Raw genomic sequence first — 21,021 nt, 5'->3', positions numbered from 1 at the left:
ATAGCAGAGGTTTGGAAACTGTGAGCCGGCCGACCACACCCTGGAACGATGGACAGATGTTGGATGTGGATCTTCACCCATTTGAAACTGTTTTTCACTCTGATTGACACCTCGAAAAACAAACAAACCACTACTTAGTGACAAATGAGTGTGTGTTTGTGTGTATGTGTGTGTGTGGCGGGTTGGATGAGATTTCACTGCGGCTTCTATGTGGAAAATTTCAAAAAATATTAAGATATCACAGCTGTTTTAACTTTAACTGTTCGTTTCCCCGGTGAGGTCGTACAGACGGTTTACCTGAGATGACTTCCAGCAGCAGCATGAGTTTGAGCCCATCCCTGAAGTCCTCCTCGATGTTTTCGATCTGCGTGCCGGCCTTCCGCAGGTGGGAGTTACACCACGCTGTGAACGTCTGCACGAGAGCACAAGAAACAGGACACGATGGTGATTATTCAGAGACCGGACTGTAATGTTTATCCAAGGTTTTATGACAATAAACCACTTTGAATTAAAGAAAAGAAAAGAAAATGAAAATTCAATGGACGGGAAAGGGAGGTCAGCAGTCGCTTTTATATGACAGGAAGTAGCACAATACCTTCAAAATAAGAAGTACTATTGATCTCAAAGAACAATTCGACCATCTGTCACTAGAATGAAAAAGCGCGGTTGGCGGTTAAATGATGAATACTGTGATGAGTACTTAAAGTAATATAGTTTAGCTTCAAGTACACACCCTAACTGGCAACAACTATCAAAAAAAACTCTTCCTTTGGTTGCTTGTTTCATGTTTTTGCATCATTTTCCCGCTTGTGTCTCTCTTCCACATTCTTCAACCACGAGCAAATCATTTCAGCCGGAGACAGAATCAGAGTAAACAAATCCCTCATCCTCCCCACCACACACACACACACACACACACACACACACACACACACACACACACACACACACACGTTCTGTCTCATAGGAAGCTACCAGACTATGTCCCTACCAGACTATACATACTGGTATTGAGAGCCACAGGTTTAGAAACACTGCCAAACTGGCTGGAAACCCCCCCCACCCCTCCTACATAAACACCCGCTCTACTATCTGAAAACCATACAGAAATCAAACAACATCTGTGATATTTGTGATTAAAAGATCTGAATGGTGCCACAAACAAACAGGCATCTGGGGAGGAAAAAAAAAGGCCCACACCAGCACAAATCACACACACACACACACACACACACACACACACACACACACACACACACACACACACACACACACAGAGCTGGTTGGAATCCATCTTCCTGTGCTTCTGGTTCGCCGACATTCTTCGGAAATGTGTTTTGAATCATTCTATTTTGAAGAAGCTCGTGGCACCGAGGTAGGCACGGGACCGCCGGCCGGCTGGCTACGAGCTTTATGTGACGCCACGCTCCAAAAATCTCAGTTATGGCACATCATCAATCTATGTGTCAGAAAACACTTTGAAGTTGTTACATAATTTTTTTTTTTTAGAGGAAATGCATAAAAATGCCGAGTGACCGATGTTGAAGGTCTGCCCTGCACATTGTCAGTAAAGCTGCCGTCACTGATTCTCCGTTCAACGGTTCAACATTGAAGAGAATTTGAAGATTTCAAGACTAATATTGGTTGCAGTGATCTGTGAGTGTGTTTCAATCAACATGAGTGAATTACAGCTGAAATGTCAACATAGATTTAAGGAGGGAAAATCCATTATGTGGCGGGAAGAAGAAGAAACGGGGACGAGGAGAAGAAGCAAAGCAAGCAACTTCAATGAGTCAGCTAAAACTGACGGACAGCAGTAAATTAGTGTCGCTGCCTAAATATTATATTATATTATATTATATGTTTCAGCACCTTTCAGCTTTAGACTGTGAAGATATCAGCTCTGGTCGGGGAAATAAAGATGAGCGTTTTTCACCATTTTCTGACTAAACGACTCATAAAAACAATCGAGATGAATCGATAATAAAAAAAAAGGCGACTTTGAAGACTGTTGAAAGTGAATCATGTGAAAGAGGATCAGTCCACCCTTTCACTGCCTCTCTCACTCTCTCTCTCTCTCTCTCTCTCTCTCTCTCTCCTGCACTGTGTGTTCAAAACATTATGACGGGGTGCTGCTGGCCGTCCTGCCCCTCTCCCCACCGTCCCGCTGTGGCCGCCGGCACAAAGCGGCCATTGAGCCTTGTGGATAATAGCACCCTTCAGCACCCCCGTACTCGGCCTCGGCCTGCTCGCTCTCTCTCTCTCTCTCTCTCTCTCTCTCTGACCCTCCCCCCCCCCCAGACCTCCCGATACTAAACTCCCCCACCACACACACACACACACACACACACACACAGACAAACAAACAGACAAAGTTGGGGGGCAGTAGAGTGAAGCGGAAAAACAATGCCTCCTCTACCACACACACACACACACACTCACACTCACTATCTCACACACTCACTCACAGTGTTAATGTAAATGTGACAGGAAGTAGCACTGCAATGACAGGAAGTTCCAGCTTAGTTCAGTACAGAGAAGACAATCAGAGCGCTGCTACATCCGTCTCTGTCACTCAAACACCAATCACAGCGCAGGAACCATAAACACAGAACAAGAACTGTGGAAATATGTGCATAAATGTATTATGACTTTTAGAAAATAACTTAAAGTACGTAATGTTATGTAGCGATGAATTAAACATCATATATTCAGCATTCAGGAAGGACAAACATATTATTCTTATATATTTTCTCTTTTACTGTAAAGTGACTTTTCTACCAAGAATGTCAAACAACGTTCTGGGATGTTAACGTTCCCAGATCAGTCACTTCTCATTATACACAGTTATATGAACCTAATGGAGTCAATGAGCGCAAATAACGTGTTACATGTGTTACTTATGTTAATTGTGATACTCAATTAGCACTGGGTCAAGTAAGCCTTTTTTCACCAGACTTGGGATGACATCAAAAATCTCAGCCAATGAGGCGACGTGTGCTGTTGTTGTACAAGGATGGGGGGGGAAGCTTCGGGTGAGGCCTGTGAGTGAGTGTGTGTCCGCGCGGCTTGCTTTATTAGCGCCGCAGTGAGTCGGCCGTGTTCCAACAGGACGGCTGACTCTGGGAGTGGTGACGAGGAGAATAGTGTAAATCTTTGCACGCTCTGTACTGAACAGGTTGAGACCTGCGGAGACCCTGAGCAGCTCTTTGCCGCACAACGCTCCAAATATTCTGCAGCTCGATACTCTTTCATCCACCGAGTTCAGATCTTCAAACTGACACTAACAACGCTTCGCCTTTATCACAAACTGAATTAATCCTTCATGTTGCCGAGAGACGGTCGTCTGTCTGTCTGACAGGCTGATCTGTAGCAATGAGGAAGACAGAAAAAACAACTTCTGCTTCGTTGAATTATGTCAGGTTCATTTTTTTTGTATCAGGGAAGTAGCGTGCTTCTGACATTATGTCATTCAGAGACAACAAGGTGTGGTGCTGCTGCGTACTTCGAACTGGCACACACACGCACACACACACACACACACACACACAGCTCAGATAAGCTGAAGCAACTCAAGGCTTTTCTCTCACTCTTCCTCATTTCCTGTCAATGTCTTGTTTATTGAGCTGAATGCACACAGTTCTCCTCTTAGCTGTCAGCACCAGTTACAACATGTGACATCATCAAACTATCTTTCACCTGATATCATCTTATACTTCAGGCAAGTTGACTCACAGGTAACACGGACTGAACTTTACTTCCTTTGTGCAAAAACATGGTGAACTTGTAGATGACTGGCTTTCACATTACGCTACATTAATGCAAACTTAAACATCACTTTACAGTTTTGTATTTACTATCCTAAAAGGCCTCCTTCCCGTCAAAAGAGTTCCACTTTTAATCCTGATTCTAATTTCGCTAAATTGGCCGAATTAAAAAGGCAAACCGAACCCGATTCCTTGAGAGAGCGAGCGCAGCGGAGCGGATGCGTGCCTGTGAAGCCTGTTAAACCTGTCCGTGTGGCCGCTCTGTGTTGGCTACACAGATCAGATCAGATCAGATGATTCACATGAGAGGATTTTTTTGACCTGAGCTGAGGACACAGATAACAAGCTTGAAGGCCGTGCGCTACAGAGGAAAACAAAGCTGGATCTGAGTGATTACATTTTATTCACGGTGCCACTGTGTTCTTATCCTCTAGTTTTATTGCATAACCAGCGTTGCCCTCTGTGCCATGTACGATCAATAAAAGGCCAAAAAGTCCCATAATGTACATAATTTTAACATTTCCCATCTGGCAACGCTGTATATAACTGCAGCAGCCACAGTGATCTTATTATTATTATTATTATTACTGCTGCTAAACTGATCTCTGGCCTGTTACTGATTCATTCTCAAATATCATAACACTGATGTGTTTTAAAACTGCTTTTGGCTCAATACGTGTAAATATTTGAAAAACTTTTTGTTTAGTTTTAGTATGATTACAATGCAAACTATGAGTAAACTGGAGCCACTTCACTCATGATTACTGCTAGCTGGGTTCAAAATTTACTTCTTTGTCCACCAAAGTGAATGTTTAAGTTTCACCAGCAGCTCAATAGATCACCATTGTTTTATGGTGGCAAATCTAGCAGCCACTTGCATATTTTACCAGCACTCGGTTGGCGGCTGGTGCTAAATTTTGGGCGTCAAAATAGTTAAAAAGTTGATGAGGCGGGTCGGTGTGTTTTGTTTGAACCGACAGCTGTAGCGCTTTATTTTGTAGGGATGAGATGTTGCAGCATCAGCTCGTGTTCATAGACTTTGATGAGCTCATCACAAGAATAAAAAAAGGTGCCCAGTTTATGGGGGAAAATGGAAATCATTACCAAGTTTAAACTGCAATAGTCTTGATTTGTAACAATAACCTGCTTGGTTTCTCATTATCTCTGCAAAAGCTCATTTGAAACTTAACTGAACATTTGGAGGCAGCGTGGTGCCGATGAATCGCTTCCAAAAGGTGAACAGAGGGGTGTGTGTGTGTGATTACGGTTCAGTTCTTCAGGGTGTAGAAATCTTTGTTGTTTGTGTGTGTCCCGGCATGTCTGGAAGTGTTTAAGTTGTCCGACATTTCTTCTTCTTCTATGGCAGATATATAACTGTCTCCTCGCTGCTTTACTGCTAGATGAGTGTGGAAAAGAGAAGGAGCCTAATGGGGTCTAGAGGGGTCAGCTGTTTGATGTCTGTTTTCTAAAACACATCGGTGTGACCCCCGACCGTCTTTCAACTCTGATCTCTACGGGGTCAAAGGTCAAGGTTCAGATAGATATTATTCGTTTAAACTCAACAGTAGCTTTAAAATGCTCACATGAAAGCATGATTACACACACACACACACACAAACATGACAAAAACATGCATGCGAGATAAAACTGTCTTTACACCTTTTTCTGCTCTGTCACGCACACACACACCCCACTCCTCTAACAGGAATGTGCTTAACACACACACACACACACACACACACACACACACACACACACACACGTATAGCTCACTTAAACTCTTTCAAGCATACATACACACCAGTTATTCCCGCACCCAATTTCTCAATTCATGTGCAATTTATTTAACTACACAGACAATTGTATGTATTGTATACCCGTGCATGCACACGCACACACACAGGAAGATAAAGGGTGTGTCTTTGCTACACCTGGAAAAAATGAGCCAGGTTGAACACAATGTTATTGCTCAACTGTCTTACATTCTCTGCATGATGTCAGCGGTGTGTGTGCGTGTGTGTGTGTGCATGAGTGTGTGGGCGTGTGTGCGTTTTCTAGATCACACACACACACCCTTTTTTCTTGCCAACACTGATGAGCTCACTCTTAAACCAACTCTGCGCGCTGACTGTTGTTTCTGTGCTAGCTGGTCACTTCTATCTACATCAACACTGCCCGTTTCTCTCTCTCTCTCTCTCTCTCGCTCGCTCGCTCTGTGGGTCAAGCCTTCTCGCTTGCGGTGTTATATTTATTTTCGGACAAACCATGAGATGACTGTGCACGCTACGTCTCAAGAGAAAAAGTCAGAGCGGTCTCACACCTTCGGATCACACGTCGTAGCCAAAGGTCTTTATATGATTCACATATTCTCAGAACAACTCATATCCTCAGGGCCAAGGTTCACCGACATACCCACAACCTATGCACAGGCTGCTAATAACACGTCAACTTCCCGCTGTGTAGGTGTCAGGTTAAAGACGGGCCAACGGTCAATGAGACAGGCAGGTGGAGACACACGGCGACATCTGCTCCTAGGAAGGAAAAAGGTGCTTCATCTAGACGTCTTCCTCCAGTTGAGAAAGCAAGCTTGTGGTGAAAAAAAAAAAAAAATCAAAATATTAAAAAGAGGAAATGCAAAAAAGGCAGAAGAGATAAGTGGTGAGGAAGTAGCTGAGGAACAACAGCTGTAAACATGCCCTTGAGCAAGGCATTTGAATCCCTGTTGCCCCACCTGCACAGCAGAACATCCAACAATGTAAAACTGGTTGTACTGAAGGTGTTAATCTGGCCTGTTGTACATGAAGCACAGGTGCGGCCTGACCACTGTGTCAGCAAATATAAAAAAAAAGCAAATATGATTCTCTTTAGTGCACCGAGGAGCAGATCTGTACTGCTAGTTCAAGGAGTTATATACAGGGACCTGCTGGCAGGAGGTACGACCTCAAGGAGCTTGGAAACAGTAGACCGGACCAGGCTGTACCAGACTGAGCTGGGCCAAAACCATGCTGGCCTGGCCCTGTGAATAAAGCTCAGTCAGTAACTAGTCTGGTCTGGCCTGACACAAGGCCTCCTATTCTTAGATGCATGCCAATTAAAAAAGGGCTGTGGCTAGTGTGCGACACACTAGTACTGCTGGCTATTGTCACACGCTCTTTTAGCTGTAAACACTTCAGAAGACAGGTCGGTCTTTGTGTGTTGGGGATATGCGGAGCAGACAAACTTTACACCCCCCCCCCCCATATGGACACACAGAATATGCAACCGAGTGAGTCATGAGGTTTACCAATTTACTCACATAGTAACTGTGTAACAGGCTTTGTAAGTTATTCACTAACACTGGGGGCCTTCCACATTTACACAAACAAACTCTTTGGCTGCTTGAAAGCTGTGATAAAATCTCACAACCAACGATGACACTACATCCTAGATCCAGAAAAAATCTAGAACAGCTTCTCTAAAACTCATTTTTACATCCATGCTGACTGTGAAGATACATCTCGAACCATCATGACAACACAAAAGGGAAAAACTCAGTGAACTCTAGATTCAAGTGCACTTTGGTCCCATGCAGGTCCGTTCATACGGGCGGTGATGTAACCGGATACGCAGCCCTGCTACTGTAGAGCCACTGCAGCGCCGGTCTAGAGTCGCAGCGCAGGAATACGACACCGTCTCCCAGGAGGCCACAGCGGGACCTCTGGAGGGTGTGAGGTTGATAACTGAAGGGCTGAACGAGCGAACAGAATGTTTCTGAACAGCTTAAAAGGAGAGTGTTAATTTCCAAACTCACATAACTGGCAGCATCTCCCACTGTGAAATGATGAATGATAGAGATGAACTGGAATTCAATGTCCGAGCCAAGTGTCCACACACACACACACACACACACACACACACACACACACACAGAGAGAGAGAGAAGAACAGCTGGCCGAGACGGTCGTGTTCAAAATCCTAGCGGTCACCAAACTGGTGCTAATCTTGAGTAATGTCAGTAAAGAGAATGGATTAAAGAAGAGGAGGGAAGACGAAGAAGCAGAGCAGAGGTTGCTCTGGTCTCATTATCCTCTCAAGTCTGGACAGGTGATCATTAACATGTGTGCACACACACACACACACACACACACACACACACACACACACACAGAGTGAGGGAGCCTCCCTCTTGCTTCATGTGCTGACAGGTAGTCAGTAAAACAGAGCTGTAATGTGGGGACAATCTTTCACCATCACACACACTCACACACACTCACACACACACACATCTCCCAGTGGGAGCTGACAAACATGTAATCGGTGTGTACTCCTTGGCTGGCCTAATGTCCTTCAGATATGCCATTATGTGAGTCAACAGCTTAACGCCGACTGTTTTCAACAAGCTTCATCGACTGCGTCCAGCCAGACACACACACACACACACACACACACACACACACACACACACACACAACTCTCCTGAGGAGCCTTAATATAGCAGCTAACAGAAACAAAGGAAAGGGAGGATTAAGGAGAGGAGGACAGGAGGGGAGGGGAAAGGAAATGCAGAGGGGGGAGAGAGAGAGAGAGGAGAGAGAGGAGAGGAAGCCAGGAGATGATCAAGAGAAGGTGGAGGAGGAAAGAGTGGAAAATGATGAATGTGGGAAAAGGAAAGGGGGGTATCCATGGTTTAACATGACTGTCCTGACAACATGCTGCTAAATTGTGGGAATGAAAGAGTGCTCTAAACCTTTTTCTTTCTTTCTTTCTTTTTTTTTAAAAAATGTACTTTTAAGTAATAAGCACCTAATCACTTTTCAAAGTCATTTTCCCGAGCGCTGGAGGAGGGTAAATGAGGGATTACAGATGGGATGTGGGATGAGGGAGGCAAGAAGAAGAAGAAGAAGAAGAAAAAAAAAAAGTATTTGGTGAGATGAAAGAGGGAAGTGGAGGAGGAGGAGGGATGTTTAGAACTGAGCACAACATGAAGTGATTAATGTAAAAATGAAAGACGACTGAAGGTTTTCAGACTTTGGGGAAAAAAAATAAATAAAATGTGTTGTTTTGCAGTTTCCTCCTCACCCAACTCATCTTACCAGCCAATGAATGATGTCTGTTTACCTGCCAGAGCAGACAAATCTTACCGACTGCAGTGACAGCCAATCAGCAGCGGTCTGGTTGGGTTTAGTGATTTGCTACTGTTTTATAAAAAGGAAACTTAAAAAGGTGGAGAGAAAGGAGAGAAGAGAGGAAATAAGGGAGGGAGGAGGATGGAGGGGGAGGAGAAAGGGAGGAGGGGGGTAAAGTGTCAAGCGATGTGGTTATTTGTTCATTTATTTATGCCTCTTCCTGTCTTTGTTGCTCAAAAAGTCCGGCCCCGGGTCGGATTGCACTGACAGAGACCTCTCTGTGTGTGTGTGTGTGTGTGTGTGTGTGTGTGTGTGTGTGTGTGTGTGTGTGTGTGTGTGTGTGTGGCGCTGTCCCTTCGGATCCTATTTTAGGATCCGCTAGGCTCTCTAACAGCGGGAAAGTATTTTTATACATAGCGGTTGTATAATATGCATAATAAAAGAATAAATCATTGCAATGCTCTGTGACTATATGACCGCATGGTAAAAACATTAAAGTTTTGAATATTTTACTTTTTTTTATTATTATTTGAATTAACCCTGCAGTTAAAAAGGTTTCAACTGACTGCAACATTTTTAAAAAAAACAAAAACGTCATGTTAAGTAATTTTAAGGCTAATTCATCACTTTTAACTACATGTTGAAATTCAGGATATCAGCTTGTAATTCTCATGAAGTATTTTGTAACTTTCAGGTTTCAGATTTTGAAACCTTTAACATAACCCTCCCATATCTCAGCTGTTTGGTCCGTCCAATCAGAGCCTTCAGAGCCTTCTAATAATGCAAGGCTCTGTGCTGAAACACGTAAGCGTTTTTCTAAAGTGATGTGAGCTAAATAAACAAGTGAAATATTAATATTTTATCCTCCTTGACAAGGAAATTTGAGAAGTACTACACTTTTTTTGATATTTTTGGAACATGCCAACTGGATTTTGGATTTAACACTCCACTGGGAATCCCATCCTTTATCAAATATAGTTGAAAAGTCTTTTCTATTTACCTTTTTTACATTGATATTTTATATTTTGTCACATGCTAAGGTGAAAATTTGCACAAAGGTTCTAAATAAAAAGAAAAAAATAATCAAATATGATCAAGTACTTTTTATTTGTTGAGGCCTTTGCATGTGGTCATCTTATATAAACTATTCAGTCATTGACTTTACAGAGAATGTGCTTTATTGTGATGCGTATGACCTCCATCAGGATATGAGATTCTGGTCGTATCACACAGCTATGTGTCAATAAGAACTACTGGTGACTTTGGGGCACATTGCTCCACTTAACATCAGATGGTTCCAGCGTTGCGTAACAGCGTGTTGACACGACCTACCACAAAACCTCCGTGTTCATTGCTTAATCCACTGTTTTTACATTTCAGGCCTTCCACTGACATTCAAATCCACAACTTCTAAAAGGTTTGGTGTACCAAAAGACAATTTCAATTTCTTCTTCTGAGGTTTTTTTTTTTTTTTTTTGCTTACGTACTGAGGCTTTAAAGGGGATTTTTTTCCTTGCTTGTCTTTTTAGAAATTTAGTTCTGGGGTTGCAGTTTCTCGTTGCTATTGTTAGCTTGTGAAGCAAGTTAAGACTTTGCATGTGATATCAGGCGAATATGAGGGCAAATAGCAAAGATGTGAACATTCAAACTTCACAACTTGTTTAGTATGTTATCCAGAAGGTTGTTGGCTGTGTTACAACCTAAACTCTGAAAAAAATATCATCTACAATCCACATCAGTTTAGCTTTCAAAGACTTCCTTCACAGGTCATTCCACATAAGAAGAGGAGGAGGAGCAGAGGAGGAAAAGATGAAGACAGTTAAAAAGAGAGAGAATCATGTTCTGGTGGGTTTGTGTCACGTGGCTTTACTTTGGTGACAGCTCAGTGCAGGAGGGAGGCTGAGGGAAGGGGGAGAGTTTTAATGAGACACTGGGACTCTTACTGAGATTAAATGAAGGGGAGAGGCAACAAGAGAAATGGGATAGACTCCCCGAGATGTGTATAAAGTCTTTGATCTCGTATCCGGAACGGGGTCTTCTCTTCAACAAAAGAGGGTTGGAAGGGAAGTAGAGAGAAAGAAGACAAAAGAGAGAAGAAAAGGGAAGAGACTTAGCAAACATTGGATAGTAAGAATAGCAAATAAAAAAATGAACAAAGTACAACTAAAGTACACTGGACACAGAGAAGCAAAACACATTTATTTGTATATGAATGTCATAGATTATCACCTTGTAGATGCGTTTGATTTCTCCACATCTGGATCGTTTGTCTACAGCTGCCAAGTTGTCACAGACAAGTGAAATAGGTTTTTTTTTGTTGTTTCAACTCTCTGGCGTTGGCTGTGTTGTCCTATGTGGCAGACTCCACCCACTTCAGTTGGCAAAACAAACCACAAACATTTTTTTTTTTTTCTCCTCCAAATTGGATTTTTTTTTCTGCCAAGTCTGCATAGCAGGGACAGAAAGAGAACACGCAGAAGACAGGAGAAAAAAAAAAAAGGTATGGGGTGAGAGGAGAGAGAGAAAAGGAGGAATGAAAGAAGAAAGAAAGCCGAGCGGAGAGTCGGCGGATGAATGAGTGTCATCCCCGCTGAACATGACAGAGATGTCAGGAATGTTAGCTATGTTCTTCCTCCCTCTGCCTCCCTTTCTTGTACATCTTCTCCCTCTCACCTATTTCATCTCTTTCTTCTTCCCGCCCTCTTCTGGGTGATCTCTTCTTTTCCAGAAAATGACTTGTTTAGTCCAGAAACTGATAAATAACCTGACATGTATCCTCCCTCATAAAGTCTCAATCTGTTCTGCAGGTATTTATTTATATCCCGACTTCTCCACCTCAGCCAAACGTTAAGACTTTTGCGATATTTGAAGGGTTTTTTTTCCCCCTGAATTTCCTACACATGCACATTGAAAACAGGTGGATGGAAACACACTTTCAGACAGTTGCCTAAAGCACTTTAAATGACCCAGTACATTGGAAACCAGTCAAGTCAAGATTATCCCCCCCAGTGCAGTTAAGGACTGAAGTCAACTTGGATTTAGCTTCAAAAACATCTATTTGCCTTTCTTGCTTTTACAAGATTGGCTATGAAACAGCTTAAAAACCTGTTTAAATGATAAAGACTCTTCAAAGGGTGTTTCAACTGCAGGACCTAAAACATCAAACCATGAAGAATGACGATACTCAATTATCCAATAAGGTCTGAAACAGGCAGGCACTCAGCTGGTTCCTAACATCAGGTCCGATCTGCTGCCAAGTTTTTGACGAGGTCGTCTAAAAAAGGTCTCATGTGACTTAGATCTTGCTTTCCACAGCCTGAAGCAGTAAAGCAGTGATTTTAAGACAGGTATTTTTTTCTTGGAGAAACTCAACAAGCCACTCAGTTTTTATCATTTATTTGTGAGAGAAGGATCTCTTCCTCCTTTCTCTTTTCCCAGAATCAAGAGTGGCACGTGATGCCATACACAATTAAAGAGGAGGTTTTACTGCAGCTAAAAGGGGACGGATGGATAAGATCACATCAGAGCAGGGAGGTGGGGTTGGGGTGGGGGGGGGGGGGACAGGAGAGAACCGGAAGCGAGAGTCAGCACTACTTGGCATTAGTGTTTCCTTCACTTCATGTGTGTCTGTTTTTCTCATATCACACCATCACTTCTTTCTCTTCCCAGCCAATCAGCGGTGAACTAATCCACTTCCTGTCTTTAGAGGCACAGCACAGGAAGCGGCGGGGGTGGAGGATGTCCATGTTAATTCTCCAGGAATGCAGCGAATGAATCCAACTGTACAAGATGTAAAATATTAAGCCCTGAGCAAATGCTGGAAACTTGTAAAACTCCACCATCTGAACATTTTTTTACAGCCCCCTGTCCAATGACACATAATGACAACGGGGCTCAACGATTCAAATAAGCAAGGTGACTCATTCAGAGAGCTGAATGAAGTCAGTGGGAAGGAAGATGCTGTTAATGACAGAGACACTAGAGGTGTGGCTGTTGATCTTGATTTTGGGATAACTGAGTAATCGGTTAGTCTATAAACTGACATCAATTACTGAAAAATGCCTTTCCAAATCTCCCACATCATGTCTTTGAATTGCTCGTATCATCTGTTCAGCAGTCCAAAAAAAAAAAAAAAAACCTGGATTCACCGAGTACTCAGATTTCCCACATGATTAACTGCTCCTGGCTATCAGACGCTCTCTAAAGCGTAGAAAACAATAAAGCAGTATATTCCAAATTCACATTTTCAGAAAACTAGGTGATATTATTTGGTGTTTTCTCACCTGCCCAAATAAATGTTAAAATAACCAAAGATTCAAACCTGCTCAGAATGAAACAACCTTTATTTACTCAAACTGTGGTTTAATGCAAATGAAGTAACCATATTAGAGGCAAAGTTTCAGCTCTGGGGAGGCCCCAACTAACACACTCTCATAGTCTGCACTCTCACTGGCCAAGAGATGGATGTGTCACCTCTCTCTAAGACATATAAAAGTCTAACTCAACAAGTTGGAATGTTGCAAATAAAATAATCATCATACTTCTAAAAACCTCCTCTTATTAAGCAGAGTCCTTAAGTCTAGAAGCCGCGCCTCAAGCACACAAAAAGACGGAATAACCGTTTTACAGATAAGGAAAGGTGTCGCAAGGATTGAAAGTATTTTACAATCAACATCACCGCCCACTAGCTGGAACTAAATGACTCAAGCAGACCATCATTTCTCAACCGACAGTTAAAAGTTTCTCTTCTCTTGAGTAAATACTGGAACACACACACACCATGCATGACGTTCATTTAAACAAACATATCACCGCTTCACCTGCTTTTACTGCAGAATTCTTCAAGAAGTCAGTGACTATTCCAGAAATGTGATACATACTCCAAATTCCTTGAAAGAAAAAGTAAAACTAAAAACACGACATAGCTCAATTATTTTTATCCTGATCATACAGATCAGTGATAAAGTAAGATCTTCACTTCTAACAGATGCCAACATTTAACAAAGCTGAGGTATGCTGCGTGACACACACACCCACGATGCCATTAACAAGGTCTGTTTCTTGTACCGGCTCTCTGAATGGCAGCACGCAGTTTGTTATCCAGATAAGGATCCCATTCAGGGGCCTGATTGGACCAGACTAACGCCTGGAGGCCAAGCCGGGGTCATGGATAACACCTGGAAACTGCCATACAATCCAACACAATGGAACAGGATCTTATGTACAGGGGGGACTCACACAGAGAGAGAGAGACAGGCAGATAGAAAAACAACTAGTTCATGTCCAAGTTAAATAAATCTAGGACTAAAATTAACGACGCAATCAAAAAGTCACATTTTTCTCAGGGATATCGTTCTTAAGATTTACAACTGCAAGCATCTACAGAGCATGATTGCACACATCTCAACTATCAATGTTAAAAAAAACAGAAATGGTTCAATTTCTTCTTTCATTTTCAGGTTTTTACTAATATGTCTGACTTGCTCTGAGTTTATTCAGTTTTTCAAAATAAATGTAGCTTCACAGGACAAAAGTCGAGGTCTTAACACCTACGCTTGTTCTCCTTTGTCCTCCCGTTTTACTCACTTAATAAACACACATTCATTCATTACGCCTGGATAAGAGTGTCAACCCCACGTCTGACTCATAAGTGGCGACTTCATGTGATGACCTTAAGATCACTGCAGACATGCGCTACTGCTGCAGAGGTCTGGCTCCCTGACTTGACTGCACGCTGTTCGAGCCTCAGCTTGGCAGCAAATCAAAGTTACATTATCGCAAGTCAATAGAGAGAAGGAGAAAAAGAGAGAGCGTTAAAACAGTCATGACTCTTAAAACACAAACGTCTCCTTCGACCTTGATGGATTAAACTTTCGCCTGGACTGTTATGACGTAAACGCAGGTCCTTTCAGCGAGTCGATATGGACGACCTCCAACAGTCGGAGCGGCGTTCCTTTCTTTCACCAACCTCTCAATCACAAAACTAGAACTCTCCAATCGCTGAATGAGCTGAGGTCATTATTATTATTATTTTTTATTACTACACACCCACTTCTGTGTGTGTGTGATGTGTGTGTGTGTTTTTTTTTTTTTTTTAAACACAGCCCCCAACAGGAGTTTGGCAGGCCTGTTAGAAGTTGGCAGGGCAAAGCGTCAGCTGTTTGTGTCGACCTTTTATTAAAACCTCTGGCTGAATCTTTCCAGAGCTCCGCGACAGTTCTGCGGTGCTGTTGTTGATCAGTTCAGGCAGGAGGAAACGGAATTGCTCCACCAAATCCTGGTTTTGTTAGAAAACGCGCTGTTTGTCTTGATGCCAAACTACCTCCGATGTCATCTCTGGTGGATAGAAGTGTCTCCACCGTCAGACAAACATAACAGAATATAAGAATAAGAATATAGCAAGCCAGACTGATGCTAGAAAAATACATCCTCAGAACAAAGAAATAATTGCATATGCATGTAAATGGGATTATGTTTTATGTTTTATGATATGTTTAAGATGGAAAAAACATTATCAGAGTGCTCTGGGAAAACTTGCTGTTTATCTGGTACCTGTTTTGTTTCAAATAACATCTAACAAATCTATGACAAAATCTATGCGTTGTTGTTTTTTTAGGGTGAAAAACGCTGAGTTAAGCACATACAAGGATGGAGGAGCCATCTGGCGTCAGTGTGTGTAGTTCAACAGACAGTAAAACATCTAAAACATAAATGAGAATCAGAGGAGTTTTCTGAGTGAACACCAGGTTTTTATAAAGACGATGTGTTTATTGCTAAAGAATGAGGTGTTTCTGCAAAAATCCTGATTCACTGACATGTGGAAGTGTGTGTATGTGTGTGTGTGTGTGTGTGAGTGTGTGACCATTTTACTCCTTTATGTTGGGTGTGACTAGGTGTGTGCACCTTTATATTTGGGAGTAACAGCTGACTGAGCTGTGGTACAGCCCGCTATTATGACACTGATGATGATAATGACGTGACGACTCAGAGGAAAAATGATCAGCTGGCTGATGCAACAGCACTTACAGCAACACACACTCAGTTCCCTCTCACTGACCCTTCTGACTTATCTGGAGCATCATTATCTGAGCCGAGGAGAATGTGTTCCTCTACTATTATTATCAGTGATATATTCTTGTGTGTACCATATTATTAAAAGCTCTATATTGTGAGACATTAGAGTAGTAAAACACAAAAGATCACATGCAAGACAACAGGCAGCACCTGCATCTGAAGAGTTTTTATGGACACGACTGCAAAACAGGAATAAAATAAGAGTTTCTCTGTGAATAGAAGTGATAAAAGTGATGCATTGGGTGACTTATTTGTACTGTTGTCTTTGCAATATTGCCAGTATGCCATTATTATAATTAATTAATCATTTTTTTGTATTTTAAAACAACTCTGTTTCAGTGCTGATCACTTCTCTTCTTCTCTTTCTCACACATAGCAAACACAGTCTATTTCTAACAACGACTGATAAACATCTGAAACTAGTCGAAGCCTGTTAGAGGAAGTTATTGGTGAGAAAAGAGAAGTCATTACATTTGTGCAAATGCGTGAGAGAATTTAACTTATTCTGCATTCATCCTTAACAATATTTTTAGGAAATGAAACTGTCTTTTCCTAAAAAACACAACCTCAAATGCAAGGATATATAAATATTATTTCCTCAGCACTCTCTCACTGCCTTTACAGGGACAGAGAGGATTTTTTTCTGACTCTAGCATGTGTGAGTAAACGCCACTATAGATAGGATGAGTAAGTGCTAAACTCAGCCACCAAGACAGAATTACTCAGCACTCGGTTATTTTAATCTTTCTGGGGGGGAAAAAAATACTTGTCTTCACACCAGAGACACCAGCCAAAACGTGCTTAGCCAGCAGCATCACTTCATCTACCTCTGTCAGCTATAATCAGACATACAGCTGACAATTTCAGTTTAAAAAAAAACAAAAAAAAAACAAATCAAGGTCACTGCAGGTTGACCATGTGACATCTTTGCAATGAAATTTGGAGAAAAACAGGCAGGAAAGGAAGAAGAGGAACAAACAAGAGATGGGAAAAGAAAGAAGTAGAAACATTAACAGCTCTGCTTGTTTTCAGAGCTAATCTGTGTTCGTGTGGTATGAGAGACATCTCAACGGCTATAAATCTTTATTCTCGGTATTCCCACTGAACCGGGAGTTTTATCGCTGATCTCATACGACTATCTATGACGATAACCGACATGTATGCGCACACACACACACCTTCCAGAGACTAAACAGACAACAAAAGAGACAAAAATATGTTCTCTAACAACACAAACTTCATATTAAATGAATGAATCATGTGGCACTCAAGAGGTGGAGGGAAAATGAAAAAGGAAACACAGAGGGGCTGTGTGGTGTGTGTCTGGTGTGTGTGTGTGTGTGCGTGAAAATGTGGCCAAACGGGAGTTTCAGGCCGACCCAGTTGCCCGGCAGCAGACAGCATTGTCACGGTAACAGGCTCTTCCTGCCCCTCCTCCTTTCACCCGTCTCGCGCGCTTTTACCTTATAAGGCAACGCACTTAACTGCCTGTCACGGCGACAATGGTGATGTAAGAGGGCAGCAAGGTGCACCCCCCGCTGACTCACACACACACGCGCGTACACACACACATAGAACAGACGTGCATGAATGATTATAAATGACATGAACACAAACTTTCAAGATGACAGTGACACAGATCCTTTACCTGACTGCATCAATTTTGTACGTATTTGTGTGTGTGTGTGTGTGCGTGCACTCTAAAGAGCAGGAATGTGAAACACGACACACACACCCCTGCCTTCTTCTCTCTCTCTCTCTCTCCCCCCCTCCTCCTCCTCCTCCTCCTCTACTTCCTTTGAAGCAGCAGAAACAAACAGGAGAGGGAAAAGCAAAGGGACAGACAAGCAGAAAAAGCTTGACGTACAAAAGACACAGGAAGTGATGCTGTAGATTAACCGAAGAGGTGAAATAAAAGAGAAAAAGATGAAGAAAGCTGCTCTGCAAACACCTCCCAACTTCCTGCCTCGTTACAGGAGACTCAGGTCAAACACAGTGTGTCAACAAGTATGTGTGTGTGTGTGTGTGTGTATAAAAGGGAGTGTATGCATGTCCTTAGATGGCCTTGACTCCCATTTGGGTGAATTTTAATACAATGTGTTTGTGTCATTAAGTTTCTGCAGCTTTCAGGAAATCAAATATCAGTTTTTTATGCTGTGCAGAGCTGAATTTAAACCCCGACGACATATCAAATTTAGTCAGCGATTCAAAAAAAAATGTAGGCAATTCCCACCTGGTTATCAGACAAATCACAGATCACGAATACTTCATTTTGAGGTCTTAAATCTAAATGACACAAGACTGTTTCCAGACTTTTCCCTGATGCTTCAAGACGTTCGTGGAAGAGGTAGGGAGCGGCAAAGGAGGAGGGAGACCTCGTAAAAAGAGCACAGAGGGGTTGAAACCCGGTACTAGGAGCGGCACATTGTTTGTTCCTCTGAGTTTCCGCTTGTTGATGACCCATACAAAACACACACACACACACACACACACACACACACACACACACACACACACACACACACACACACACACACACACACACACACACACACACACACACACACACACACACACACACAGAGAGAGAGAGAGAGAGAGAGAGAGGGAGAGAGAGAGAGGGAGATGAGGGAGAGAGGTCTAGCCAAAACCACCCCCTCGGTCCAGCTCTGTCACACATTCCAGAGCTCACCCTGCCCTTTATGGCTTCATGACTCACTGGCATTACGCCTGTCTGACACACACACACATGCACACACACACACACACACACAGTGAAAACAGATGCCAAGGCAAATGGGCATGCAAATGGACATTAATCAACTGCTGAGAGCGTCACACCAAACAAGACAGGAAAAAATTAAGAATGGCAGTCAGGGATTACCAGGCAGATTTTTTTTTTTTTTTTATATAATGGGAACAAATGTGTTACGACTAAACAAAAGAAGGAAACAGGTGTGTGTTTTGTAATGCTGCAAGTAATGCTTTCCAGTTAACTTGTTAATTATTTTGTTGATTAAGCGATTCATTGTTTAGTCTATAAAAAGGTCAGAAATGTGACAAACTCACATCACGATTTTCCAGAGTCAGTCAGCGACAAAAGTTCCACGTTATTTATAGAAAGCTGTGATGAGCAGATTTAGGTTGGTGAGAGATTTGCAGCGTCAGTTCGGTTGTTCCGTCTCCTTTACTGTTACTTGTAGGAGGAAGATTTACTTCGTTATCCCTTTTGTGCCCACAGATGTACAACTTGCAAAAACAAAAAAACAAAAAAAAAAGGTTACATGACTCCGCAATGACCGACACCCTCTTAACACACATTTATACATGAACGCACTCCAACCCACACCAACCTAAAACCTACAGTTAATGCAGTGATCCTCGTGCCCCAGATAGATTCATGCAGAGCTCTTAACACACACACACACACACACACACACACACGACCCCCCTCCAAGCCCCTCGGGGTGCAGGGCTCACTCATGGCAGCTACCACTGAGTGCAGGTCGGGTTTGGAAGGGGGGGGGGGGGGTTACAGCTCCAGATCGATGTAATCCCTTTAAAATGACTTTAATATTATAGCAACGCCCCCCCCTCCACCTCCTCTTCTTCTGCTGTATATGGAGCAGCCCAGGATGTGTAGACAGTGAATCAGTGACAGTCTGATCCTCTCAAACACTTTCTGTCCGTCTGTATACAAACAACGGACGACCGGCGCTAACCCGAGCTAAGAAAACCAGCTGCACCGTGCAGAAAAACATCAATCAGCTGACAGTTTATTCAACATTGGACGTATTCTCCGAGTATGCAAGAGTGAGAGGCACATCACAATAGTCTAATAATAATAGATCTACTTGAGAGCTTTGATAGCTGTAAGTATGCTGATGCATGTAAAGGCTGATGCTGAGATGCTTTTCACACACACACTCACAGCTCAGCGGGGGTCACTGGTGTATACTTAGCTGCACTGAGTTCCGTTTCGGCTGCTGATCAGTTCCTTTAAAAAAAAAAAAAAAACTGTTATACCGAATTTGGTCATTGTAGGATACCGCAGCAGCCATATAAGTACCACAACCCTGCTTCAGGGCTGTTGCTAAGCAACCTACGATTACAGCATCTTATTTTTAGAAGGTTTAAAATGCATCTCAGTACCTGATGTCCATAGTACGCACTGGTCACACTACTGGGCTCTTTAGTAGAGATTTCTGCACGCTGCCTTTTGTTAAAAAACACTATGTTCTTCAGCTTCTCATCCATTAGTGTGTTACTGCTTATTATTATCCCTCTCCATCTTTCTCTGCATCCTCCTCTTTCTCTAAAATAGACTTCACATGATGCTCCCGCTTGGATTTGATGTGACAAAGTAAAGACTTAACGAAGCACAGCTGGAACACCAGCACTGCTGCAGTTGTCAGAGTGTTCCTGAATATCAGAGAGAAGGCAAATATAAATTAATAACTCAATCCCAAAAGGTGCCAAGAGGACGTGTTTGCACAGAAACTGTCTCGTACTGTGGTGGCGAGCCCAGCAGGAAACGCTGCAGCGTGAGAATCGCGAGCCTTCATGTCTCCACAGCAGTGGTGTCAAAACCAGAACGCTGAGCTTATACACACACACACACACACACACATACTAAAAGACAAAACTGTGCCGCTCTAGAGCTACTGCAGGGTGCCAGGGTCTGTGTTAACTCCACGTGCACGCTATCGTGCACTCCCCACAGCACTGTGAGTCAGAGGAAGGCCAACAGAGGAGTCTTTGTTAACTGGGGAACGGTAGCTAAATAATCCCCTGCAGGCTAGCTTTGATTGGATCAGACAGGATAGTAGGCTCGTGGCCGATGGCAGAGAGGGCAGAGGACTTCCCTGACCCACATTAAGACCAGGCGGGACTGCGAGCTAGACGACTTTCTGTTACACGCGGCTACTTTGACTGAAATGTCAACTTTGACTTTTAAATACTGTACCAGATGAAAAGGCTTCAATAGAAGAGGATATCCAATACTGGCGAGGAAGTCATAAACAGTTTCTCAACAGAGCTAAAATGTGCATTTCCATCAACTACCTCTATATGAA

The 21,021-nt window shown here is 42.7% G+C and overlaps 1 protein-coding gene across 5 annotated transcripts in view; it reads right to left on the bottom strand.

The window, feature by feature from the left end:
- Window positions 1–21,021, bottom strand: part of actn4 (actinin, alpha 4) — a 58,143-nt gene that overhangs the window by 22,266 nt on the left and 14,856 nt on the right. For all 5 annotated transcript variants that reach the window (XM_067595463.1, XM_067595465.1, XM_067595468.1 and 2 more), the window contains exon 2: window positions 298–412. In XM_067595463.1, the coding sequence (XP_067451564.1) occupies window positions 298–412 (115 nt within the window). The remainder of the gene's footprint in view (window positions 1–297; window positions 413–21,021) is intronic.

The sequence above is a fragment of the Thunnus thynnus genome, chromosome 7 (assembly GCF_963924715.1).
Source record: "Thunnus thynnus chromosome 7, fThuThy2.1, whole genome shotgun sequence".
Taxonomy (NCBI): domain Eukaryota; kingdom Metazoa; phylum Chordata; class Actinopteri; order Scombriformes; family Scombridae; genus Thunnus; species Thunnus thynnus.
The sequence above is the reverse complement of the archived record's forward strand: the minus strand, read 5'-3'. Positions and strand labels throughout refer to the sequence as shown.